Source organism: Mangifera indica, chromosome 14 (assembly GCF_011075055.1).
Source record: "Mangifera indica cultivar Alphonso chromosome 14, CATAS_Mindica_2.1, whole genome shotgun sequence".
NCBI classification, from domain to species: domain Eukaryota; kingdom Viridiplantae; phylum Streptophyta; class Magnoliopsida; order Sapindales; family Anacardiaceae; genus Mangifera; species Mangifera indica.
The window spans coordinates 13,667,816-13,695,803 of record NC_058150.1 but is presented as its reverse complement, the minus strand read 5'-3'; the positions used below and the strand labels follow the sequence as shown (position 1 = coordinate 13,695,803).

At 33.1% G+C, this 27,988-nt stretch overlaps 2 protein-coding genes and 1 pseudogene across 2 annotated transcripts; 1 reads left to right on the top strand and 2 right to left on the bottom strand.

Moving 5' to 3' along the window:
- The first annotated feature begins 1,422 nt into the window (after positions 1–1,422).
- Positions 1,423–3,712, top strand: LOC123196990 (probable cinnamyl alcohol dehydrogenase 1). The gene is given in 8 exon segments (XM_044611165.1): positions 1,423–1,551; positions 1,696–1,786; positions 1,862–1,975; positions 2,080–2,310; positions 2,669–2,954; positions 3,039–3,189; positions 3,308–3,336; positions 3,338–3,712. Coding segments are annotated over 7 exon segments (1,077 nt in total). The 5' UTR covers positions 1,423–1,551; positions 1,696–1,697; the 3' UTR covers positions 3,515–3,712.
- A 359-nt stretch (positions 3,713–4,071) lies between these two features.
- Positions 4,072–5,670, bottom strand: LOC123196991 (WAT1-related protein At5g07050-like). The gene is made up of 6 exons (XM_044611166.1): positions 5,395–5,670; positions 5,130–5,309; positions 4,817–5,060; positions 4,587–4,745; positions 4,345–4,496; positions 4,072–4,270 (listed from the first exon to the last, which is right to left on the bottom strand). The coding sequence occupies exons 1-6, from the start codon at positions 5,565–5,567 to the stop codon at positions 4,177–4,179; spliced, it is 1,002 nt and encodes a 333-aa protein (XP_044467101.1). The 5' UTR covers positions 5,568–5,670; the 3' UTR covers positions 4,072–4,176.
- A 670-nt stretch (positions 5,671–6,340) lies between these two features.
- Positions 6,341–14,927, bottom strand: LOC123195683 (annotated as a pseudogene).
- Positions 14,928–27,988: the final 13,061 nt, after the last annotated feature.

Sequence of the window (27,988 nt, the reverse complement as noted above, 5' to 3'; positions counted from 1 at the left end):
ATTCAGCACAATCACTTTAATGTCAAAAGTTTCTTCTGTTGGCAAAACATAAAATGCATCAACCTAGAAATTCATAGCATAAACCCTAAGCACAATTAAAAGTTAAAAGAAATAATCTAAAAGTTGGAGTTCAGTACCACTGTCAACCATTCAATAAAGCTCCAATTAGGCATATATATCTAAACTGCAGGATGTACCCATGTATTCATCAGAATATACATATATGTGCCAGTTCACATGCATCCATTTACAAACACTACCTAAAATTTTAAAGAGAAGCAAGCTCTAAGTTCAACAGAAAACTCAATTACCGTGCAACAAATTTACATATTACAGACTAATTTTATATTTAATGAAAGAGCACATTTCCAGAAATTGGCTGTTTAAGAATTTTTTGGATCTGTTGGGTTCATTAAGTCAAGAGATTGCATCATTGCCCCAAATTCTGATTCTGTGTATGATTTTACGGCTTTCCAATATGCCCCCGTAACCTGTTAGATGTCAAATATTATGATAACTGATTATAATTAAAATGTATGAAAAGTATAAACTGTTACAATTTTAATTACTTGTTTAAAACACTATACATTTGAGTCTCGTTTATACTTTGCTTGCATGTTACATAGAAAATGATGACAACAACATCCATGATGGATATCTGGAAAGACTTCAGCCATTACCGAGTATATAGTATGATATCTATCTGAGATTATTGCCAAATCAGATAGGTTATAGATACATTCTTTAATCCTCCGAAGAAACCAAGACCACGTGTTATGATCTTCTTTTTTACTGACACCGAAACCAATGGGTTGAATTTTGTTTAAAAACATATTATGGAGAAAGTTGTATTGTTGAAAGAAAGCTATTGATGCAATTTGGTTGGCATGAGTTTCTCCAAGTTGAATTGAATAGCTTTAGTTGGATACAAGTAGAAAAATAAAAGCTACCCATTTTTGTTTGTAAGGGGTAAAAAAAAAATCAACCATTCGCTTTAGAGATGAATTGAACTTTCATTTATTCTTTTTATTATGATAAATGTTTGTATTTATGATTTAATTTTGATGGATTTGATTATTCTTTTGATGATTTAGCTATAAAAAAGCATATTAATGAATTTGTATGGGATTGAATCAATTTTTAGGCAAAATGTTGATTGAATAGTTGTAATTGGATTTTGATAATTTGTACATGTTATCCAAGGGTATTGTAATTTTTCATAATTTGTGACGTGAAATGGTGTTTGGATTCTTATTTTTATCCTCACTACATTCGAAACTAAAGCACTAAAAACTTTATACAATATACTACGGAAAGATTGGTTTAGTGTTAAAATTGATGATAGGGAAAAGATTAACTTAGTGTTTTGGGAAAAGGTGGATAATAATGTTAAATTATATTTAATTAAATATATTGTTTAGTTTTTTTAATGGGTGAATGAATACTTATACGTGTTACAACCAAAGAAAATGACCGCCTACGGCTTTGTGCGTCAAGTTTATGTCACCGCTTACGCCTGATTGTGTCAACTGCCAAGGCATCGGTTCGACGGTTAGTAACAGAGAAAAGTTGAATTAGATTAAATTAGAGGAGGGAGTAGAGAAGCCATCTTATTTTTCTAAGCGGGTTTTGCATCTTGGTTTCTGCTACTGCTTTTGGTTGGTAAGTCGTCTAACTTTCTCTGCCTATCTACAGTTATGGAGCAACCTCAAACTGTCAAGGATTGCCTTGGCTGGGCAGCAAGAGACCCCTCTGGACTTCTATCCCCATACAGCTTCGCTCGCAGGTGTGTTTTGTGTTTCTATAGTGTATCGTCACTCTTTGTTTTAACCATTTCTAATCGGAAATTTTAATTTTTCAGGACTCTCGGAAATGATGACATTTCACTAACCATCACCCACTGTGGAGTTTGTTATGCTGATGTTATTTGGTCCAGAAATAAACTTGGAGACACCAAATATCCTTTGGTCCCTGGGTATGTATCAGTATCCTCACACTCGGTTACTCTTTTTTTTTTTTTTTTTTTCTTTCCCACTTCCTCAAACTCATGTTTCCATAATCGTTTCATGTGCATACTAGGCATGAGATTGTTGGAATTGTGAAAGAGGTGGGTTCAGGTGTTAGCCGCTTCAAAGTCGGTGACCATGTTGGTGTGGGTACTTATGTCAATTCCTGCCGAGATTGCGAGAATTGCAACGGTGGCCTTGAAGTTCATTGTGTAAAAGGTGCAGTTTTCACTTTTAATGGCATTGATGCTGATGGTACCGTCACGAAAGGTGGATATTCTAGTTACATCGTTGTCCATGAGAGGCAAGTGTATCATGATGCTTAATTTTTCTTTTCATTTTCCTCGGTTACTTTTCTTTTCTGGAGACTCCCTGGGGAGGCGTTGTTACTGATTTTCACCTCATAGACTTGTGGATAGACATACACTGGCAGGGGAACCATTGTATTTCCTTGATAGGATTTAATGGAAATCAAATTGCAAATGTTGTGTTATTTTAGTTTTGACTCTTTAGTGTCTATTTTGTTTTTGGGAAAACTATGGATTGAATTTGATTGTGTATGACAATTGATGTCAATGTAATGGTTCTAATTCGGTTAATTCTACCCAGCTAATTTAGAAAATATTTGCCGCAATTAATTTGGGCATTGATTGGATTAACAGGTACTGCTTCAGGATACCCAACAACTATCCATTGGCATCAGCAGCACCTTTGCTGTGTGCTGGAATTACTGTTTACACTCCAATGATGCGCCATAACATGAATCAACCGGGAAAGTCCCTCGGAGTTATTGGCCTTGGTGGCCTTGGTCACATGGCAGTGAAGTTTGGGAAGGCTTTTGGACTGAAAGTAACAGTTTTCAGCACAAGTGCTTACAAGAAAGAAGAAGCCCTGAGTCTGCTTGGTGCAGACACATTTGTCCTCTCATCTGATGCAGAGCAGATGAAGGTCAAATATGTTAAGCATTTGAAAAGCTATAGTATAACTGATAACTAATCATAGTGCTTTTCTAAACTGGTTTTATATATGCAGGCCATCAGTAAATCACTTGACTTCATAGTTGATACAGCATCTGGTGATCACCCATTTGATCAATACTTGTCTCTTTTGAAGGCTACTGGTGCTTATGTTCTTGTGGGTTTCCCAGGTGAAATCAAATTCAGTCCTGCAAGCCTCATTATTGGTACTTTTACTTTCCAATTATTTAGACTTGAAATGACTTCATCACTAATCGAAGATTGTTCATCCAAATACTTGCAGTCTTGAAGTTTAATTAAGTGCTTTAATTGACTTTTTGGTAGGTGCAAAAACCTTTTCTGGCAGTGCAACGCAGTGCAACCGGTGGTACAAAGGGGACCCAAGAGATGTTGGACTTCTGTGCAGCGCATAAAATTTACCCACTGATAGAAATAGTTCCAATTCAATATGTGAATGAAGCTCTGGAGAGGTTGATAAAGAAGGATGTGAAGTATCGATTTGTGATTGATATTGCGAACTCCTTGAAATGAGCTCAGGGGGGCTAAGGCTCTAGGGGAGTTACTCTGTTGAATGCAGCCTGTGTTGATAAATAATAATCGAACATATTGGAGATTGAATCATAAACTTGGCAATAATAGCCTCTTTGTTATGTTTGTATCCGGTTATGCTTTTGGAAAATATTATTTTTCTATTTCTAATGACCACTTTGTGTTTTATTTTCAAAACAAGTGATTAGCCTTTAGCATTTTGTTACATGTTGAGAAAACTCTTTTTAGGGGAAGGTGCCAGAATTTCATGGGCTGGTTCTTGTGGCCAGATGTCATTACAATTACATCCTGGTAGGTATAAAACAAAAGAATAATGTTGAGCATGATAGGATATTCAAACTTATGGCAATTGTCAAAATAGATCAAATGCAAGAGTATTTACTTTGCTCTTATGGCTACCTTTGTCAAGTTATTTCAGTGGAAGGAAGGAGTGACAGTTTTCTTTTCTTATTGTTTACTGATTGCCAAACTGAATGGGAACTAGTGTTCAAGTCTTGAATCAGATGCATTAGTAGGCAATTGGTCAGCCGACAGGAAACTTGATAATAAATAAATTTATATTTGATTGCATTCTTTTCACTTGAGACAAGGTCAAGTTTGAGTAGTGGAAATCTCTAAAATTTTACTATTGTGACCAAGTCTCTTCAATCATCCTCCTGTCGAGAAACATTACTATCTGCCATTTTGCCCCATAGTACACAGTAAAGTCCCACAATTATGAGAAATGCTCCCACCAAGCTGTAAACCAATTAAAGAGGTTAAATTTTCCTTTTTCAATTCTCTAGCTTTAGTTGAGTGTTTGTATAGATTACCTGCCCAAGTGAAGTCTCTCTGCAAAAGCAACTGCTGAGAATATTCCCACAATAACTAGAAGTAATGGACTGAACATGGCTGCAAAAACTGGTCCCTTTTTGCTGATGCACCATGTTTGTAGATAGTATACTAACGCTGAGATTATAACTCCCTGAAAACCAAGGCAGCGTTTATTTGTGATTATTCAACTGTGGATCAGGTCATCGATTGTCATTCTTTTGCTGTTAGCATAAACACTTACACAGTAGATGATGGTCAAGAGTTGTACATTCCACTCCAGCTTCCATAGGGCTGGATTTCTTCCAAAGAACAAGGCAAGGCAGGCTGATTGCAGTGACGCGAAGAAGCAAATGAGAGTGTTGAGTGATAGACGAGCTGGGTAGACTTTGAAGACCATAGCCTATGAACATGATAATAGAAACAATTAACGCATTGTTTATCTGAAACCAAATATGCATTCAGATTCAGTACCTGGAGGATTAGCCACCCACTCCAAGCAATGTAACTGATTAGAATAAGGGCTGAACCTTTGATCCAGCTTTCCACGGCAACAGGATGTTTGGAGGAATACATGTTAATGAGGGGCCTGTGCATAAAGCTTTTCAATTGGTAGTCTCCTTTCCAAAAGGTAAAAATTAGTGATCCGCCAATGCAAATAATCGTACCCAACATCTTTGCACTACCTCTAGCAGCTGTAATCTTCACTTTTTCCATCCTGATCAACATCAATTATTAAGAAAACAACAAAGTTAAAGTAACCTTTTTTGAAAGGAAGCACAATTACCCAAGCAGAAACGCCATGAGAAATGTCAAACTGGGGATAACATTACTCAAAGCACTTGCAACTGTGGGAGAAGTGTAGACTAAACCAGCATAATAAACATTAAGATGGATGGTAGTCCCAAGTGAGGCAAGCACAAAAATCTTCACCATCACTGAAAATGAAAGCATGGGGCGCTGTTTCCTGCATATGAGTTCTCATCATCTCTTCTCTTCTCTTCTTTCAAAAGAAACACAAAAGAATTACAATCCAAAAATGAATAGCTCACCTTTCCAACATGTAAGCAAAAGGGCCTAACAAAAACATGGCAACTATATGACGGTAAACCACAAGGACGAACTGATTGAGTCCCCTCTCAAGGGCAATTTTGATGAGGATGTTTGATCCACCATATGCTAATTGTACAAGTACCATGGCAACGTAAGGTCCACATTTTTCCATGGCAGAGGACTTTGGTATTAATGGTGATATCCACGTCCAGTCCACTTCTATCTCTGGCCAATTTACTTATCGCAACCCAAGCTTCAATCAGTTGGGCTAAATGACAAAACACAATTCTGAAAACAAGAAGCATTCATCAACACAGAATAAAAGACAGTTGCAGAGAGTATCTGATTCTGAAAATATTCCCCATTTGTTCGGCAATTATTCAAACAACTTTACCTGACAATTAGCTAGATTTAATTTTTCTTCAAGGTTTTGATGGGTGAGTGAGAACAATCGCAATAAACAAGTAATATATCTTTTGGTGCTTCAAGTTGCGACTAAGCTTACCTCTGCATTTCCCATAACTTATATCTTTCTTCTACTCCTACACTGTCCCATACCTTAAAATCAAAACCTTACTGTAAACTTTAATTGGTTTCATCTCATGTAAACAGAATACCAGGAAACATTTGTGTACGAAACCACTTCTAGGGCTAGCAGCCCAGCTGGAAAAATCTTTAAAATAATAGTAACAACACCGATGTTAATAATAATCTTTCTGTTCGTTCATCTAATTTGCAATACAGCACTGTTTAGTAAGTGATTAGAGTTTGGATATAGAAGCAAGCAGTGCACCCATGGAAAATCGTCAGTCGTGGGAAAATATTCACTGTCGAATCTCGATTTGATCAACCTGTCATTCTTACGCAGGTAGAATAAAAACCAAACTTCCATGAGAAGATTGAATGAATTAAACAAGACAAAATACAAAAACCATACAAGCACAGTGGAGCATTAAAATTTAAAAAATATATATATATAAATCATACTGTAACAAAAGTAATTACTCAAATCTGATGTTTCAACACACAATTTGACAAAATCTATACAAACAAAAATCTAACACCTAGAACAAAAATCTCTCTTTTTTTAAGACCCGGAGTCTTCCTCCTAAAACTAGCAAAGCAAATTACACACTGTCGCCCATTTACTCAACACCCTGGGGCAACACAACCATTCTGGTCCTCTTCCCCCTCTTCATCTTCTATTTTGTACTCACTGAAGTGGTTAACTCTGAACTTCCACTCACCCTTGACGGGGTCATAGGATAGAAACTCAGCACCTTGCTCCTCAGCCTTTCGCTTCAGCATCTCCTTATATTTATCAATTTTTGGCCCTTCAGTGTACTGAATTCCAGTCTTTTTGTCAAAGCATTTTATATTCAGGAGCGTTACTTCTGCAGGCTTATTAAGACCTTGCCCAATTGGAGGTTTCTTGCCATCATCCATGTAGACAATCACCTCACGATTGTTAAACTGGACAAGAGACTCGAGATCAAGCCTTCGCACATCTGTTTCACCCAAGAACTTGATGCTTCCATAGACATGGCGTCCAACTACAAAGTCCTTAACACAGCAACAGTATCCTGGCTCAGCCCCTTCCTTGGCTGCAAGTTCTTGGATTCGAGGTTCTGTGTAGTAGTCAGATCGTCGGAGCTTTGGCATCAGTGCCTCAATGGTCACCCCGTGCTCATAAACAATTGCAGCTTCACCAGCCCTGTGGCCACCAAGTGTCATATGTGGGTCATCTATTTGTACAGAACGATCATTGAGGACTCCATTCAGTTTGTGATAATTTTTGACAGGATATAGTTGCTCCTTCACAGCTCCATTTTCAAGAGGATTTTCTGCAGTCAAACAGTCATTACATATTATGAGTTACCAATCAAACTCACAAATAGTCACTCATAATAGCTAATAAGCCTTTGCCAAACACAAATTTGCACTACCGCACTATCTGTTGATGAAAATTTAGTCATAGAAATGACCTGTTCACGTAAATAAAGTCATAGAACTGATTTTTTGCCAATTTGATTTTACATTCATTGGAATTGGAGCAAGGGACCCAAAAGAGAAGATACGAAATTACATTGGTACAATACATATCAGCTAGAGTCCACATCAGAAACTAAATTGTTACGTACCAAAAAAGCTTCTTTATTTTTGTGTTAATCCAAAAATCCCCCAACCTTGCTTCACAAAGCTGAGTTTGAAACTGGAGTCCCTACCGAACCCTCTAATCCTAGGGAAGCGGGAAACAATGGCCTTTGGCCATGTAGGTGACCACGAGGGAACTCAAACCCTTGAACTTGTGGAAACCAATCACAGGCCCAAATCACTCAAGTATCTTTCATGGGAAAACACAAAGCTAAAACAGCCGATCCAGAAAGTAAAAGACAAAGGATGTGTCCACCAAGAAACATTTCTTCCACTTGTAGCAACCGGATCACAAAAATTGAATACCAAAAAGGACCTCACAACTATATGTTTCCTATAGAGGAATTCCAAGGTTTGGCCAAAAAAAGACACTCCAGTTAATGGAAACCCATGTTACTATTGTAAATTGAAGTGAAGACAAAAGCATGAAACAAGGACCCAAAAGGCTTTTCCGTCAATATATTTAGAACAATATGATATGTACCCACTTTGAATACACAAATGAGTATATACTAATATATATCATCATATAATTATGTGTTATTTTATCATTAATTCAAAATCATTCAATTACATAATGATACACATTAAGCGTATATTCATTTGTATATACAAAATAAGTCTACATAGTTTTATTGATATATTTATCATCCGAGGGCTATGATTTTTTAAATATGGAAAGAAAAAGGATCAGAGCACTTCCATAATAAATGCCAGGTCGCAAGGACAGATAACTATATAAACAAAAACCAAAACTCACTATCTTTATCCTTGAGATTGGAGCCATCTTCTGGGGTTTTACCTGGACAAACATAAAGAGTTCAAATGGTCATGTCAAGAAGTATGAAATGTTACATAAATTTTCTCTCTCATGCACACAAAAACCTCCCAACTGATCTAGAAGTACAATATAGCTATTGGCTCATCTTTTTTCTTTTATGGAATTGGATGGAAATTAATGCTCACAGTTATAAATGGAAAAACAATCCTCTGGTAAATGTTACAGAAACTCACAGACCGACACTGTGCAATAACCTTACCATTTTCGGGTACACAAGACATATCTTTTAATGATGAGGTCTTTGCTACACTAGCACCAAAAGAAAACTGTTCTGTAGGATGTATAACTAGAGCTCTTGGATTCTCCCTAGGAATAAAAAGGGCATCTGCCTTTGGGGTGCTGGGGGCCTCTCCATCATCACTGAAAAAAGGAACCTGCATTCATCAATCAGAAAAGTAACATGTATAACCAATATGGATAATCATTATCAATTAAGTTTTCACAAGTAGCATCCCACCTTCACACCATCATTCTTGGGATTATATTTCCTAGCAGGAAGCCTAATCCGCCTTTGTGACAAATGTTGAGAAGTCAATAAGGATGCTATTCTGACAGGAGCAGATTTTTCAACAACCTGATAGTAACCACAAGTGATTGTAACACAAATATTGAAGAAATAGTTGAAGTCAACCAAAACCCTATAGTAGGCAAGGCAAATTTAAAGAATAATAAATTTTACCGGCATGCTAGAAATTTCATATTGGGTTGAAGGAGAAGTTCCAGTTCGGCCAATTGACATTTAAGGCATTGCAGGGAGTGTCCCAAATGGATTTGTGACCACAATAGGTTGCACAGCAACAGAACTCTGAGTGGCAGACCTGGTCAACAAAGGTATTGCAGTATATGAATTCCCTCTGCTTTATAACAAATTTCAACTAAAGGAAGAGCAAATCAGAAAATCTTTTATTAGGACAACCATCACCAGAAACAATAACCAAGGGAAGGGGATAGGAAAGGAAAAAATAGACAAATAAATGTGTGATAAACTAGTTCTACAAGAGTTTGAGATACCACACTCAATCTAAAAAGAATTGTTTGGATTTACAAGCATATGTTATGCTAAACAAGAGCTTAAGAAGATGAGACATACGATTGTCCAAAGCTATTCTGACCAAGAGTGCCGAACACACCAGTGACGTTACTTGTATTACCTGCTATAATGGCAGATAAGTTAATAAAGTCAGCATTATCAGGCAAAAAGCTTGAGCCCTGTTATACATATCATAAACTAGTATGAAGAGAAAAAAGAAGCTACCTGCATGTGTCTGACCCAGGTTGCTGAATCCAAAAGCACTAGCAGTTTGAGCAGTTTGACCCAGTTGAAATGGAATAGAAACAGAGGGCTAAAGTTGCAAACACAACAAAAATAAAATTTACATAAGATTTTAACAGAAACTTCAAAATCCAAAATCACTGTTGACGAGCAAACTAACAAACAAGAAATTCCAACAGAATAAAATGCTTGCAAGAATTAAGCTGAGACACCTGTGGGCATGTATTCAGAATTTTTAATTCCAAGAATGTTGTTCTACTGAAATTTATATTTTGCCAACACGTAAAGAATGGGCATATTCAATAGTCCATACCACTTGCATATCTGTCATCCACCATGAGACTCAATGTAGATAGACTGAGTGTTATGTAATTAAAATTAGAATGGCAGATTGAAAGAAATGTACAGGACTCCTTCAACATACCAAAGCAGCAGAGAAAAACTTCCCAGTAATTGCCTAAAGAGCAATAAGCTCTAAAACTTTCTTTAAGACAAATTACAAAAAATAAACATCGCACTTTAATAAATATTAATTGGAGAACTATGCTTTAATGTGACAATGAAAGAAATCAATTTTAGTGATTTCAAGAGTCACTTACAGTTTGTTGACCGAACAATGGTGTGCTAGAAGGAGCTAGTGATGGAGTACTTGAGAAAATGCCAGCAGAAAATCCGGTGGAAGGTGTGCTAAATAGATTTGAAGTACCAAACAAAGATGTAGTACTACTATTTCCAAATGAAGAAGTGGCCAGTCCAAAACCAGAACCTGTCTGTCCAGAGGCAGCAGAACTGAACAAAAGAGATGACTGAGTACCAAAATTCATGCTGGAGCCAAAGGATGAAATAGTACCCTGAGCAGCTGTACTATTGAAGAGGGATGGCGATGAACCAAAAGTAGAGGGAGATGAATTGGCACCAAATGCAGAAGTTGATGTTGGCCCATGCCCAAATATGGAAGGAGCTGCAGATGAAGTTGATCCAAACGGATTGGGTGCAGATGATACACCAAAAGGAGAAGTACCAAATGCAGATGAAGTGGTGGCTCCAAAACTTGATCCAGTGAAAGTTGAAGTTTTGGAAGCAAATAGATTTGAAGATGTAGTGCTGGAAAAAGGACTAGCTGATGATGCCCCAAATACTGATGAAGAAGCAAAAGGGCTTGATGGAGCAGCTGATGAACTAAAGCCTATTCCCCCAGCAGATTGACCAGCAGGAAGTGGTCCACCTGAAATTTTGAATTGTAAAGTGGAAAATAAAATGAATAAGCCAATGTCACCACTTACAGCAACAATAATAATTAAGGTTCCAGATTTCATCAACCTACCTTTATCTCCCAATTGATAATCCTCCCATCTCAGCTCCTCATGGCTTTTTTCTTTATAGACAGGCATGGCAGATATTGACTCCAACTTTCCAGCAGGCTGAGTACTACTGCCAGTATCTGCTTCAGTTGTAGGAGTGTAAGCAGCCACTCTACTTCCACCACGTTGGCCCCCAAAATTTGACTGCCCAAAGGGAGTGCTTCCAAATGTTGGTGTTGTTGCTTGGGATCCTGCATGATAGCATACCATAGTAAAAAAAAATTATTTTGCCTACTATTGATGATCATAAAACAAGAAATGAAAGAGAAATAGAACATTGTAGGGTTAATGAGCTTCCCACCGACAGAAATGCTTCTCAGAAGATAAACAATCATATTTATTTAAGAAACTCACCAAATGGTGAACTCTGTGCCCCAAAGGGAGATGTACTGGTTCCAAATGGGCTGCTACCAAAAGCAGAAGTTGACTGGCCAAAAGCAGGAGAGGACCTAAAACTGAAAGATGCAGAACTAGATGCCCCAAAGGCAGGCATACTTGAAGCGCCAAATGCAGGAGTACTCGAAGCCCCGAAAGCAGGAGTGCTTGAAGCCCCAAAAGCAGGAGTGCTAGAGGCTCCAAATGCTGGGGTGCTTGATGACCCAAAAAGAGGAGAGTTTGAAGCCCCAAATGCTCCCCCATAACCAAAAGCTGGGGCACTTGATGCACCAAATGAAGTTCTCGTGCCACCAAAGGCTGGAGTGCTGGTAGCACCAAAGGCTGGGGTACTTGCAGGCCCAAAGGCAGGGGTGCTTGTTGCACCAAAAGCGGGAGTGCTAGTAGCACCAAATGCTGACTGACTTGTAGCACCAAAAGGTGTGGAGGAACCAAATAAACTGCTCCCATATGCAGGCTGTGATTGCTGAGTCGTGCCTCCAAAAGGACTTGATTGAGTAGGAGTGGACCCAAAGCTGAAAGTAGGCTTTGCACCGAAAACAGAAGAACCTATGCAATAGATAAAGGGAGAGAAATCAGTTTTTCAAAGATTAGGAAGATAGCATAAGTCAACAAGATTAACAAGCCTTTCTAAGATAAAGCAATTTAACAGTAAATAAGTTAGTTACATGAGATGTCCCACAAATGCCATTAATTTCAAGATCTGAAACTATTAAAAACCGGTAAGGCTGCCATGTTTAACAAAGTGATCAATAAAGAAACAAAACCAGCCTAAAAAAGAAACACCACTGTGTGGAGAATACAAACCATAATGTAAAGAAAGATGAACCAAGTATCGTAGCTATATGACAGGCTCCATCTTAATATGTATACAGTATGTTTCTCTGTCATATAAAAGATGTTCACACTTAATTACTCGTACAAGAGAATTCTGTCATATTGGTGGGTATAGACACCTATCATTTGTACACCATTAGATAAGGGAAGTTTTGGCGATGGATTAGATAACCCTTGTCTAATTTGCGTACACACATTATATTATTTTATCTGGTGCAGATCCCTCTCTTTGCATCATTAAGCAATCATACACACTCATTAGTTTATGGATGTGGATATGGACAATTGGTCAGAAAATTTAGGTAACCAATAAAATGCATCAATACAAACATTCCCGCCATCAGGACTTATTTGCGAGAAATTTTTGTATCTCTAATATCTTCATTAACATGTGTCTTCTCTTCGAACTCTGGTTCCTTGATGTGAATATCATGCATAACTTTCCCATCAAATTCACTCCAATTTGGAATTTTTTTTCATTGTCATGAACAAATTCTTCTACACTATACAATGCATCAACATAAATATCATTTAAGTATGCAAAGTCTTCCTCAGAAAATTCTTATTTTGCATAGATCTGAATATTTTGAACCCCTCCTAAACCAATCTCATGATCTTATGAATAACTACTCAGTTTACCATCTTGTAAACCCTCATATGCTTGTTGAACCTCATAACTATTATTATTAAATGTAGTTGTTACAAAAAGTAGAACATATTTTTTAAAGAGGTTAGACAGAGCATTAGGAACTTCAACATCTTTATCATTTGAAATTTTAACAGGGATGCCATTGTCAAGATGTCTTGGTCTTATGCTTATCTGAATGTTGTTTATCCTTTGATGTATGTTACACTTTTTGCTCACCATTTGAATTAATTCTTAGAATGTCGTGTGCTCTAAAATTTTAATCAATTTTCTATTACCTCAAATATATTTTATTATATTGTCACCCATTTTTATCTATTCCTCCCGTATCTAATTGAAATATGTCTTGTTATTTGGATTAATCCTATAATAAAATATATAATCAACATAAATAACATGATAAAAAATACTATTTAAAGATTTGTGTTACATTATTTTATTAATAAGTTCTAGTTTCATAATTTTATTTTTATTGTATAGTTACACTTATGTCATAATTTAACTATATATTGTGAATATACTTTGAATAATTTAATACTGATTTTTTAAAATATCACTTTATCCCTATATCACAAAATACATTTTACCCTCAAATATTATCTAATATCTCTAACACCTTTCATTGTAAAATATTATCTAATATCTCTAATACTCTTTATTGTAAAATATTATTTCACCCCTTACTATTATAATTACAAAATACCCCTTATAATTTTTTATCATTTTAATTTTTACACATAACTCTAAGTTATTATATAAGACATCACATAAATTACATTATCAATAAAAGTAATAACGATTGAAGTTATAATATATATAAATACTTCAATATCATGAACTTTTTTCTCTCTTGAAATTATGATAACGAACTTTTTTCCTCTCTCTGAAAATCTCTATCAGATAATAAGTAAAATTATATATGTTAATGGATAAAAAAAAATATATGAGTTATATAAAATAAAGGAAGAATAATTTTGATTTTTTTTTTATATTTAAGATATTTTCTTTTAACTCTTTTAAAATCTGAGTGTTTTTGTTTAAACTACCAAATTATGGATAAATTTGTTTAAAAAATAAATAATTTAATTAATTTTCCTATTAAATTACCAATAAAATATTTTATATTTTTTATATTCATTTTCACGTGAATAATTAATATTTCAAACTTCTGTGGGAGTACAGAAGCAGTAGGTAGCAACTAATAATGCCAACAAAACGTCTATTTAACGGATGGATGGTTTAATCAGTGGTTGGGCCAATTTATTATATAAAATAATATTTAAAATAAATTTAATTTGATCATATATATTTATTTATTTAAAATTGATATGTGGGATTTTGCATTCAAGTTTTCAAAATTAAATTTAAAAAAAAAATCTTTTATATTGATAAGATCAAACTCGTTTTTTTATCCGGTTGAGTCATTTAAAATGTTTAATTTAATTTAATTTGAACTAGTTAAACTTTAAAAGAAGTTTCTAAATGAATATAAACCTTTTTGTTAGTAGGGGATTATCCAAACTGAATTATCTAATTTAGTTTTTAAAACTATGCTATATCTAATTTGGATGAGAATTTTTATTATCTTAAAAAAAAATTCATCTCTTGTTATTGTTATCCTTATTATTTTAAAAATTGGATTAGATTGTCAAATTTAACTATCATTTACCAAGAAAAACAATTAAAATTTATTGAAAAACTGTTTCTAAAGTTAGATGAGGTTGAAATGAAAAGTTCGAATGATTGGATTAAATAAAACCTCGAGTTTAACTTTATCAATAAAAAATATTTTTTAAATTCATTATTAAAATTTAAATTTAAAATATGTATGCTATTAAATTAAATTTATTGTTATATTAAAATAATTTAAATTATATATTTAATAATTAATTATATAAAATTATTTATTGAATCTCAATTTAAGAAAGTTAATTAGTTGGATTATGAGTTAAACAATTCAACTGGAACGGACTACCCTCATTCACCAGATCAACGTCCAACATCCGGATTATAAAACCATTAGCCATCTTTGCATTAGATTTACTGTTTTCACTCATATTATCCAAAGAATCAATTTACAATGCTCCTGAATGACTGACCCAGAGGCAGAGCACTCGAAAAGGGCAAAACTTTCTGGCCCATGGGCACGCCAATCGAAATCTGTTTCATTCCCAAAGCCAACAAGTAAGGTTTATTGCATCCCACTTACCAAGAAAGAATATAATTAAGGAAAATACTGAAAGGTGAAAGGTAGTCCCGCCACGATTCATGAATCGGTAGTTTTGATTTGAAATTATTGATTTATGATTTGAAAAAATAAGAATTCTGAATTGAAACCATAATAGGATGGTTTATAACCGATTTAAAATCAATAATTCCAATTCATAACCCCAGATCGAAACTGATAATTTCGATTCGAAACCAACAATTTTGTTTTGAAATCGACATTGAACCGTCAATTCTAATACATGATCTTGATTTAATTTTTAAATTATTAATTACAATAATTGAAAATCAAAAGAAATATTTGGACTTAATTTTTCAATTAAGCTTCTTACGTATCTTCTTAGGGTTTAGAAGAATCAAAGTTTACGTAATTTTCTTATCTTTGCATATCTAATAGCTGATAGTAACCCCTTACCTTATCATTCACCTCCACTATCTTGACTATTATTTCTTGTCATCGAACTATCCGTAGTTAAATCAAACGATTCTTCATTGAAATTTAATTTTATATCTTGTCGGTGTAATTTGGCTCTTGTCCAATCGTCCACCCATACTTGGGCTTCAATAGATTCGGGAGCCAAATTTGATCACCTCTCATCTAATATATTACTCCCTTGACTAAAAGTTTGTTCTACTGTGACAGTTGATACTAGTGTTGTCAGGACTTGTTTAGCAATAGTTGCTACTGTTGGAAAGGTTTATGCATGTTGACTCTACCATTCTAAAACTGAAAAGTCTTTATCGATATTACTGTCACCAAACTCAAAAATAGTAGTTAAATAAATATCAAGTTTTGAGGTGGAGCCTAATGTTCCTCTTGGTCTTTTGCCCCTTTGCAACATAATATGATCATTATAACTCATATTTTGGATTGATAATGGAGCAATAGGCGGTAGAGAGGAAGAAGAACCACCTTGGGTACCATAAATTAATGAATATTCAACATAAATTTCTTTAATTAAATTCATAATGTTAGTTATAGTTAATGAAATATTAATTTCATTCTCACAATCTAATCGCAAACATTTATAATATAATGTCAAATAATCTGTGACACCATCTAATTTAAATCTAGGATAAAAAAAACAAGCAATAAAAAAAATTTCTAGAATTATTTTATAGTAAGTTAACCATTTTGTTTTCATTAAAAAAATAGCTTCTTGTAGAATAATATCTTGTTCTATTTTTTGTAAAGCTCCAATAATATTAACGGCTTCATTTAAAAACAAATGAGAAGTGGGATAATAAACCCCACTTAAAGTATAAGTTGCATTATTAAAATTTTTTGATATATTTAAACTTGTTTTACAAAAATCCCAATGTTGGGGATATAATGTAACTTGTGACACATTTTATGAAATAAATGAACATAATAAAACCCTATAATGAAAAAACTCGTTGAGTAATTCATATGTTAAATTCCAATGAGTCGACATGTCTTTAGGAAATCTTTTTGGTCTTCTATTATGTTGTTTACAAAATTTATCTCATTCTTTCATAGTTTCGGGATGTATCCATAAAAATGAAATTGTTGTTTTTATTGGACTAATATAATTATTAAGACAATGTAAACCATCATGTACACATAAATTTAATACATGACATGCACATCTAATATGAAAAAATCTACCACCTAAATTAGGTTTGTAAATTTTAATTAACTCATTTATTGAGATAGTATTTGAACGTGCATTATCAAATGAAATTGAAAAAAATTTATAAACTAATTTATATTCTTCTAATATTCCTTTAATTATTCTATAAATATTATCGATCATATGTCGGTTATCAAACACCCTAAATGCTAAAATTTGTTTTTGTAATTGAAAATTGCAATCTATCTAATGACAAGTTATACTCATATAAGAGTGAACTTGCCAATGATCACTTCAAATATCATTACATATAGATACACGCTTATCAAAAATTGTAAAAAATTGAATTAATTCTCTTTTTTGTTTTTTATATAAATTAAATAATGTTCTTTTTAATGTGTTTCTTGGAATAGTTTTATGTGCAAAATTTAATGTAGTTTTACAATAATCATTAAAACCTAAATTTTCATCAAAACTAAATGCTAAATGATCTATTGTTACCATTTTTGTAAATTCTTCTTTACTTTTATTATCATTATACATAAATAAAGATTTGCGTGTAGAACCATACCCAGTTATTTGTGTTTGACCTCCACTTTGTCCCATTTTTTCCAGATGCTTTGACTCCAAATGACTTTTGAACATCGCATATCCACCTCCTTGTTTGAATTTATAAAGTTGCTTACAATAATTGAAAGTAATTTCGAAATTACCATATTCCTTTTATATTTTCTTAAAATGAATCTTGAAAATATCGGATGTAGGAATTTTTTGAGAGTGTTGCTCTATCTCCATCTGTTGTTGATGTTGTTGTTGTTGTTCTACCTCTACATATTGACTTTCACTTTCTTGTGTTGAAAAATAATCTATAAATTGATTTTCATTCACATTTGATATATGTGAATATTGACTAAATCTCCTATTACCAAAAGAATTTCCACTACTTGCCATTTTTTGATAATAAATAAAGTTAATTATATAAAAAAATTATATGATTAATTATGAAAGATAATAAAAAATAATAAATAAAATTAGTTATAGAAATAAATTCTATAACTAATTATGAATTGTATAATAGAAATAGAAATAGAAATTAATAAAAAAATAAAGAAAGAATTTAATTAAATTTGAGAGAATTTGATTGAAAGAATGAGAGAGTATTAAGAATTGAAAGAATGAGAATGAGAGTTTCAAGGATTGAGTGAGAGAGTTGAGAGATTGAAATTTGAATGGGTATATATATAGAAAATTTTTTTTAAAAAAAATTTTTAAAAAATACGGGGTGAAAAGGAAATTAAGTTGGTCCCCTGCAAAATTTCTGCAAAATGTAATATGGTCCCCTGCATAAATTTTCAAAAATTTGGTCCCCTGCATAAATTTTCAAATATTCAGGGGACCAACGATCCCTTGCATAAATTTTCAAATATTCAGGGGACCAACGGTCCGTTGCATAAATTTTCAAATATTTGGTCCCCTGCATAAATTTTCAAATATTCAGGGGACCAACGATCCTCTGCATAAATTTTCAAATATTCAAGGGACCAATGGTCCCCTGCATAAATTTTCAAATATTTGGTCCCATGTATAAATTTTCAAATATTTAGGGGACCAACGATCCCCTGCATGAATTTTCAAATATTTAGGGGACCAACGGTCCCTTGCATGAATTTTCAAATATGCAGGGGACCATTGTCCTTTGCACTTGTAGTGAAGGAACCAACGGTTCCCTGCGCAGGGAACTGTTGGTTCCTTTATAAAATTTAAAAAAATTAAAAAAATATTTAAAATTTCTGGTTCAGCAAAGTAAACCGCCGGTTTACATGTCGGTTCATAAACTGGATGTGAATGAGCGGCTTTACAATTCAAAATTAGGTAAACCAAAATCGAACTACTAAATTTTGATTCAGTTCGGTTTTGGGTTTATCGGTTCCAGTTTCAGTTTCAACTCTCCTTCTCTTGATGTTCGTCAATAAATCCTAAAGATTGAAATTCCAAAGGTTGGCAAAGAAGCTGCATTGAAAGCCATCAAAGAATGGAACCTACCTTTGTCAAGTATCACCCATCTTATCTTCTTTTGTTGGAGAGATGTCTGGTGCCTACCACCAGCTAACCAAGCTCTAGGCCTCCCACCCTTGGTCCAAAGACTCATAATCTATCAAGGCAATTGCTTTGCTGCAGGCCTATTATTATTCTTCCTTGGCTTTCGAATATATATCAAAAATAAAACTTAAGGTATCAATTAGCGATGGCAATGGGGAGGGGCGGGGAGGAGATATCAATCCCCGTCCCCGCAAAGAAAAATCCCCTCCTCATCCCCATGGGGAAAAATCCCTTCCCTATACCCGTAAATATAAATTTTAATTCCTTTATGTATTTCAATAAATAAAATAAATCATATTCTCCCAAAATATCACTTGCTACAAAAGCTACAAAATATTTATTGTTATTTTAGTTCAAATACAAAGTTTTCATAAAGTCTAACAATATGCAATAATCAATCTCTTCATTAGTAGCTCTTCATGTATGTGATTTAGGGTAATTTTATAATAACATTAAATTTAACACTTTTCATTCACTTCAATTGATTTTATCAAGTTTATAATTTTTTTTTTTTGTGTGTAAAACCTGGTGGATTGACTGATTAAGTTTTGAAGTTAAAATAGAATAATTTGGTGCATTTGCATTTTATGATAATGAGATTCTAGGATTTTTTTAATATATTAGATTAATAGTTCAGAAATTAGTAAAAGCTGATAATTGATAATTCAAAAATTAGTAAAATTAAAGTTATAGTTTTAATAAATCATAATGTAAAAATTTCTAGAACTTAATAATTTAGAAATTATTATATTAATATATTAGATTTAAGGGGTAGAGAGGGAATGGGGATGGGGCGGGGTGGGGCAGGGTGGGGACATATGTATCCCCGTCCTCGACCCGTCCCTGATTATGGGGATTTTTTCGTCCTCATCCCCCCCTTTTCTCGTTTTTATCGGAGAATTCCCTCCCCGTTAGGGTTAGGGAGGGTTGGGGCTGCTAAAGTCGGGCCAAATTACCATCCCTGGTATCAATGATGAATAAAAGTAAAATTTAAATGAGATAATAAAAAAAATAATAAAATCTATCACGGTTAAAGTAAAATTTTAAGGAAAATCAAAGCGATATGAAAACTATTGTATATTTAACTTTTTATCCATTTTCATTCAATTTTTCGAATAAATCTTAAAAATCTTGATATTAAAAAAAATATTACTATTTCGTAAGTTATAATCAACTATCCTACAACTTAAAAATGATATTTTAAATGTTACGATTTTCCACCCAATTTTTGATGAAATGATATTTTTCATTCTTTATATTTAAAAATTTTATTTTAATTCGTTTATTAAATTTGCTAATAATATCTATTAATTTTTTTTTGTAAAATTGGTGAAATAAAAAAAAAGTCATTTGCCTCATAAACCCAGTTTTATTTCATGACCACCTTTGTGTCTTTGCAAACCAACCTTGTGTCAATAAATCTACCACTTTTTGATTAAATTTGTATAGAGTGATAATATATAAAATTAACGTTCCATTGTGAGGAAAATTGGTAACTCATCAAAGTTTGGGTGGCATTTGGTTATTTAGCCTTTCTTTAAAATAAAAAGATCAAGCATGAACGTTGCTTGTTGCAGGCATCGCTGTCCGCCTTGCCAAGGACATCACGGAGAACAATGCAGGCGCTCGTGTTCATATTGTAAGCTCTGAAATAATGCTTGGTTGCTTTCACGCACCTTCAGACACCTACTTGGACATTTTTATCGGCACTGCAATCTTCGGAGATGGCGCAACCACCGTGATCATAGACGCTGATCCTAAAACAATCATAGAGTGCCCACTCTTCGAACTCCTCGCAGCCTCTCAAAACCTCATCCCGGACTTATCTGAATCTGTTACATAAAACTAATAGCAATCTTGTAAATTAGGAGCAAAAGTTTGAGCAAAGTTTGGGCTATAGTTATTGTCCAGAGGTAGTTTTGTCTTTGCCTGATTAAGTGTTTTAACTAATGGATATAAACCATTAGTTGGTTTTGAGAAAGAAAAGAGAGAAAGACATTTTACGTTGGTTCTTTCTTTAGAAGAAAAATAGACTGCCTTTGGGTGTGAATATCATTTTCTCTCTGGTTCCTCATATCTTCTCTGCTAGGGTTTATAAGAAATGCATGAATCCACTATATTTTCTTAGATCTATCTATCTAAACACTTGAGTCAGTATATAAAGTTGTTGTGGTGCTCTGGTTTAGGAAGGATTCGAGTAGACAAGGCTGGATTCGTTTTCGTTTATGTCTGTAATCCTAGATTAGCTTTTGAATCTACAAGTTGTATTATTTTTCTTACTAATTAATGGATTTACTAGAGGATTTTTCTGCCTTGGATGTAGGGTTCTAATCTTTTGAACCCGAACTAAGTAAATTTGGTGTGTTGATTTGTGTATGGTCTATTATATGGTTCTTATGCAATTCTTGACTAAAAATCGATCCAAATCTCTGATTAATATTCAAACTCAGTAAAATAAAACATTAACAAGTGGTATTAGAACACTTCTGAGTTGAATATTGCTATTCTTGTTTGAGGAAAATTGTTTGGAGTGTTTCTTGGTTCAAGATTTGTTTATCTTGTTGTTCTTTACATTTTGTTATTGTTGTTTTGAAAGAGTTGAAATTATTTAGCTTGCTATTTGTTCTCTATTTGTCAATTGTGACTATACTGTTCATGTGTTTGATATTTTGTCACCGTGGCTCAAAGAAATTAAAAAAATAAATAAATAAAAATAAATAAATAATTTGCTTTGTTCTATTTCTGTTATTGTGGCTTGTAAAGAACTGGATTAGTAAACACTTGATTAACAATGGCTCAAACAAAAATTGATGTTGAGAGATTTGATAGGAAAGGTGATTTTAACATGTGGAGAAAGAAAATGTATGTTGTTCTTATTCATAAAAAATGTGCTAAGGCATTGGGTGGTGAATCTGCTCTCCCTAAAAATATGGACCCTGATATGAAATCTGAAATTTTAGAAATTGCATATAGTCTTCTTATCTTGTATTTATCTGATAATGTCTTAAGACGGGTTGATAATGAAAACACTACTGCAAAGATTTAGTTGAAATTAGAGTCACTGTATATGACTAAGTCCCTAACTAATAAAATCTACCTGAAGGAATAATAGTTTGGTTTTAAAATGGATTCTAATAAATCTCTTGATGATAATCTAGATGAATTTAATAAAATTGTCATTAGTTTGGCTAATATAGAAGAGAAGATATCTGATGAAAACCAAGCAATAATCATCTTGAACTCCTTACCTGATTCTTTTAAAGATGTTAAAGGTGCAATCAAATATGGTAGGGAGTCTTTGTCTTTAGACGACGTATTGGGTGCCTTAAAATCAAAAGATTTAGAAATTAAAAATTAAATTGGATAGGAAGACAATCAATGAAGGGCTTCAGGTTAGAGATAGGACTAAATAAAGAAATAATAAAAAAAAAAGGAAAACCTCTAGATCCAAATCTAAGAGTAAGAAAACTTATTGGCAGTGTCATAAAGAGGGTCATTTTAAGAAGAATTGTCCAGAGAAAAAGAAATTGTATAATAATAATAACAATTATGAAAACTATGACATAATAAATTTCCTAAAAGGGTATGAGAGTGCTAAGGTTTTTACATTATCAGAGAGAATGTTTAGTGAGGAATGGGTTATGGATTTAGGTTGAACTTTTCACATGACACCTAGGAAAGATTGGCTAACTGACATTAAATACTTGAATGAAGGTAAAGTATTAATGGGAAATGATGAGTCATGTGATGTTATTGCTGTTGGTAGTGTCAAATTTAAAATGCATGATGGTTCTATTAAAATTCTTGAAAATGTGAGGTTGGTGCCTAAACTAAGAAGGAATTTAATCTCTTTAGGTACTTTAGACTCAAATGGGTATGCTTTTAAATCCGAAAATGGTGTTTTTAAGGTAATGAGAGGGTCTTTAGTGGTTATGAAAGGGAAATTGAATCAGAGGTTGTATATCTTGGAAGGTCTTGTTGTGTCAGATTCTATGAATTTAAATCCTAAATATGATGAAACTGTTTTATGACATAAAAGACTTAAACATATAAATGTTACTGGATTGCATAAACTTTGTAAACATAAATTGATTAATCTTGATAAAATTGATAATTTAGATTTATGTGAAAATTGTGTTTTGGGTAAGTCACATAAACTTAGATTTGCCTCTACTGCTCAAAGAACTAAGGATGTTTTAAAGTATATACACTCTGATTTGTGGGGATCTTCATAGTTCCCAAATTCTTTGGCTAATTCTCATTACTTTATAACCTTTATTGATGATTACTCTAGGAGGGTATGGGTGTATTTTTTAAAACATAAGGATCAAACCTTTGATTGTTTTAAGAATAGAAAACACTTGTTGAGAATCAAACTAACAAAAAAATAAAGGTTTTAAGAATAGATAATGGACTAGAATTTTGTAATAAATTTTTTCAGATTTTTGTAAGAAAGTAGGAGTATTTAGGCATAGAACATATACTGAAACACCTTATCAAAATGGGTTAGCTGAAAGAATGAATAGAATCATTATGGATAAAGTTAGGTTTATAATGACAAATTCAGGTTTAAGCAAAAGATTTTAGGCCAAGGCAGTTGCCGTTGCATGTTATTTGATTAATAGATCACCTTCATCTGCATTGGATTTTAAAACACCTATGGAACTTTGGAATAAAAAACCACCATCATTATGCCATTTGAAACCCTTTGGATGTCTTGCATATGTGCACGTAAATCAGGAAAAATTAAAACCTAGGGCTTTAAAAGCTGTTTTTTTTTTTGGGTTATCCTACAGGCACAAAAGACGATAAATTGTGGTTGATTGATGAAAAAAAATGCGTGATAAGTAGGGATGTAGTCTTTAATGAATCAAAATTTTATAAAGACTTGTTTGTTAGTAGTCAATCAGGACAAGTTCAAATTGAGATGGAGACACCATAGTCTAGTTTTCATAGGTAGTCTCAAGAGTCTAGTGGTGGATCTGAATTGGGTTTGGATTCAATTTGTGCTTCAAAGTACAAAATCTCATACTTGAATCAGCAACCACCTCTACCAAGTCAAGATGAAAGTCCTCAATTTGATAGTAGTCTTAATTTGTCCAATTATCAGCTTGCTAGAGATAGGGTTAGAAGGGAAATTAGATTACTTTCTAGGTATGCACATGCAAATCTCATTTCATATGCATTACAATAGGTGATGTGATAGAAATGGATGAACCTATTAATTTCAAGCAAGTGTGTAAAAGTAAATATAATGATGGTTGGATGAAAGCTATGAAGACTGAGATGGCTTCTCTATAGAAAAATCACACATGGTCACTTGTAGATAGACCTAAGGGTAAAAAGGTAATTAGATGTAAATGGGTTTTCAAAAGAAAACCCGATATACCTGGTATTGAACAAGTAAGATTTAAAGCAAGAGTTGTTGCTAAAGACTTTTCACAAAGAGAAGACATTGATTGTAATGAGGTATTCTCTCATGTGGTAAAACATACATTTATTAAACTAATGTTATCTATTGTTGTTCTGTTTGATTCAGAATTAGAACAAATGGATGTTACTATTGCCTTTTTGCATGGAAAATTAGAAGAACAAATATACATGGAACAACCTGAAGGGTTTGTGAAACTTGGTAATGAAAATAAGGTTTGTTTACTTCATAAATCTTTGTATGGTCTTAAACAGTCACTTAAACAATGGTACAAAAGATTTGATGATTTTGTTCTTTCAATTGAATTTTCTAGATGTAGTTATGATCACTGTGTTTATTTTAAGAAAATTGAAAATGACTGTTTTGTATATTTGCTGATTTATGTGGATGACATGCTTATAGCTTTTAAGAATATGAATGTTTTACTTGATTTGAAATGTATGCTAAATTCTGAATTTGAAATGAAGGACTTGGGTTCTACGAAGAGAATACTAGGTATGAATATAAGTAGAAATAGAATGAAACAATGTTTGATTTTGTCTCAATTTGCTTATATTAGAAAAGTACTTGAACTATATCATATGATCAATGCAAAGTGTGTGAATGTTCTTATAGGTGCTCATTTTAAATTAAAATTTGTTGAATTGTTGTCTTCTGATGAATCTGACTTCATGAAGAATATACCATATTCTAATGTGGTAGGAAGTCTAATGTATGCAATGATAGGTACTAGACTTGATATAACATATGCAATTAGTCTTGTTAGCAGATTTATGAGTAATCCAAGTAAAGAACATTGGAATGCAACAAAATGGTTATTAAGGTATTTGAAGGGTACATCTGATTATGACTTGTGTTATACTGCTGATGCTACGAACCTATTTTCTGTGAAAGGATTTTGTGATTTAGATTTTGCAACTGATCTTAATAAAAAGAGATCCCTCACTGGTTATATTTTCACCTTTGGTGGAAATGTTGTAAGCTGGAAGTGTAATTTGCAACACATTGTGGCATTTTCAACAACCAAGGCTGAATGTATAACATTAACTGAAACAGTTAAAGAAACATTGTGGCTAAAGGGAATTATTTTTTAGTTGGGGCTGAATATTGATGCTCCAGAAGTCCTTAGTGATTCATAGAGTGCTATTCACTTGTCTAAAAATTCTGCATTTCATGAGAAGACTAAATACATTGATATAAAGCTGCATTTCATAAGAGATGTGTTGGCTACTGGTAAAGTTAATGTGAAGAAAATATCAACAGATGTCAATCCAGTTGACATCTTAACAAAGCTTGTGCCATTAAGTAAGTTTAAAGATGCCCTAAATTTGCTTAAAATTTGTTCAGTGTAAGTGTATAATGGTCTGCAGAGGAGTCCTTAGATATGTTAGTTTTTTTGTCAGGGTGGAGTTTTGTGAATCTGTGACATAAAACTAATGGCAGTCTTGTAAATTAGGAGCAAAAGTTTAAGCAAAGTTTGGGCTATAGTTATTGTCTAGGGGCAGTTTTGTCTTTGCTTGATTAGTGTTTTAACTAATGGATATAAACCATTAGTTGGGTTTGAGAAAGAAAAGAGAGAAAGGCATTTTACATTGGTTGTTTCTTTAGAAGAAAAATAGGCTGCCTTTGGGTGTGAATATTATTTTCTCTCTGGTTCCTCATATCTTCTCTACTAGGGTTTATAAGAAATTCATGAATCCACTATATTTTCTTAAATCTAGCTGTTTAAACACTTGAGTCAGTGTATAAGGTTGTTGTAGTGCTCGGGTTTAGGAAGGATTCGAGTCGGTAAGGCTGGATTTGTTTCTGTTTGTGTCTGTAATGCTAGATTGGCTTCTAAATTTGTAAGTTGTACTATTTTTCTTACTAATTAGTGGATTTGCTAGAGGATTTCTCTGCCTTGGAAGTAGGGTTCTAATCTTTTGAACCCAAACCAAGTAAATTTGGTGTGTTAATTTGTGTATGGTCTATTATATGGTTCTTATGCAATTCTTGATTGAAAATCGATCCGAATCTCTGATTAATATTCAAACTCGGGAAAATAAAATATTAACAACTCAGAAAATGGAGTCATAGGACATTTTCGAGAGAGGGGTTTGCAATACTTCTTATCCAAAATGGTTACTGAAAAAATGGCCAACAACATTCTGCAATGTTGTGAAGAAACATTTTGTAAACTCAACTTCAATGATAGGAACTCGTTGTTCTATGTTGTTCAATCTAACGACCCTTCGATTTTACGGGTAGTGGAGCAAAAACTAGGGCTAAAGGAAGATAAATTAGGAGCAAGTTGGGGTGTGTTGAGGGAATATGGTAATATATGAAGTCGTAATCTGTTGTTTATTCTTGATGAGATGAAGAAGCGATCTGTGAAGGAAGGTAAAAGCACCACCGACGAAGGGCTGAAGTGTGACGTTTTATTGGCGTTCGGGGGGGGGGGGGGGGGGGGGTAACGATGGAGACGATTGTGCTGCAAAGCTTTGACCTAGAATGATCATCGTCTTCATGCATGATGGAGGGTTTTGTGTGTGGTCAATTACTTGAGAACAAATGGATGATCATGTTGTTTAGTTAAATTAAAAAAATAATTAATATGTTATTATGTTAAGAAATGAATCAAGGAAAAAAATTGAAATTAAAATCGACAAAGTTAATTAACTCGACTAATAATACCTAAGTTCATAGTCATCGTTAATCATTATCTTTCTCATTTTATAAAATATATAACTATTATAGGAGTAATATCACTTATGCTCCTAAAATATGAATAAGTTAACTTTTTCTCAATTTTGAAATTTATAGTTTAAAGTCTATCTTCAATTGAAAAAAAAAATCAAAACCTAATCTTAACTTCAACTAGTTATAAATCTTTAATCACATCAATTATAATTAAATTAGAGTTAGAATCATATTAGAATAGTAAAATTCTATTGAAATCGCATCATATTGGCGCAATTTTTCTTGGATTTACATCATTCTAGTACGATTCTGACTAAAATTGCATGGATATGGTTAATGCGATTTCAATTGAATCACACAATTCCAATAAAAGTTAAACCATTATAATACAACACTTATCACTATTTTAGGTTTTAAATTTTGATTTTTTTTATATAGCTAGGGTGAAAGTGTATTGAATAAAGCTTGAGAGATAAAACGTTATTTTTGTCTTTTTAGTTTGTTTATTCTATAACTTAACTAATTTCACTAACGTTTTACAAAAAAAAAAGGTGGGAAAATGCCATTTTTTTACTTCAATGATGAAAACTTGTCATTATGATATAATTTAGCTGGGACATTGTTGTTCTCCCTTAATAACAAAGTCTAAAAAATAATAATTTTAATCTATAAAAGATATAATTGATGCATTTTTCAAGATATTATTAGATGAATACTAATATCAATGGTTTATACAAGAATAGTAACTTCACTCCAACAATGTGTTATAATGTAAGATACTCCTACGATGTTATATGGTAAAATTTATCCTAGATCAAACTTATAGAAAATGCACATGAGAGGCTACTAGTTAATGACAAGTTATTCAATTAGTAATCAGACATGACACTTAACCATAGATTGATTTAAAATGTAGGTAGAAATCTCATTGCTAAAAAACAATGAGAATAACTCCACTCGACACTATAACTCAACATTTACAAAGACATCTTCTCATTTCATCTTGTCTCTACCAGAGAAAATTATTATCTCCTACCCAATCAAGATCATGTAATTA

Excerpts from the sequence above, each read along its gene's own strand:
- LOC123196991 (XM_044611166.1), bottom strand. The coding sequence starts at position 5,567 with ATGGAAAAATGTGGACCTTACGTTGCCATGGTACTTGTACAATTAGCA. Across the intron at positions 5,061-5,129 it reads CTCATGGCGTTTCTGCTTGG|GATGGAAAAAGTGAAGATTA; the intron begins GTAATTGTGCTT and ends GATGTTGATCAG. Across the intron at positions 4,271-4,344 it reads GAGAGACTTCACTTGGGCAG|CTTGGTGGGAGCATTTCTCA; the intron begins GTAATCTATACA and ends ATTGGTTTACAG.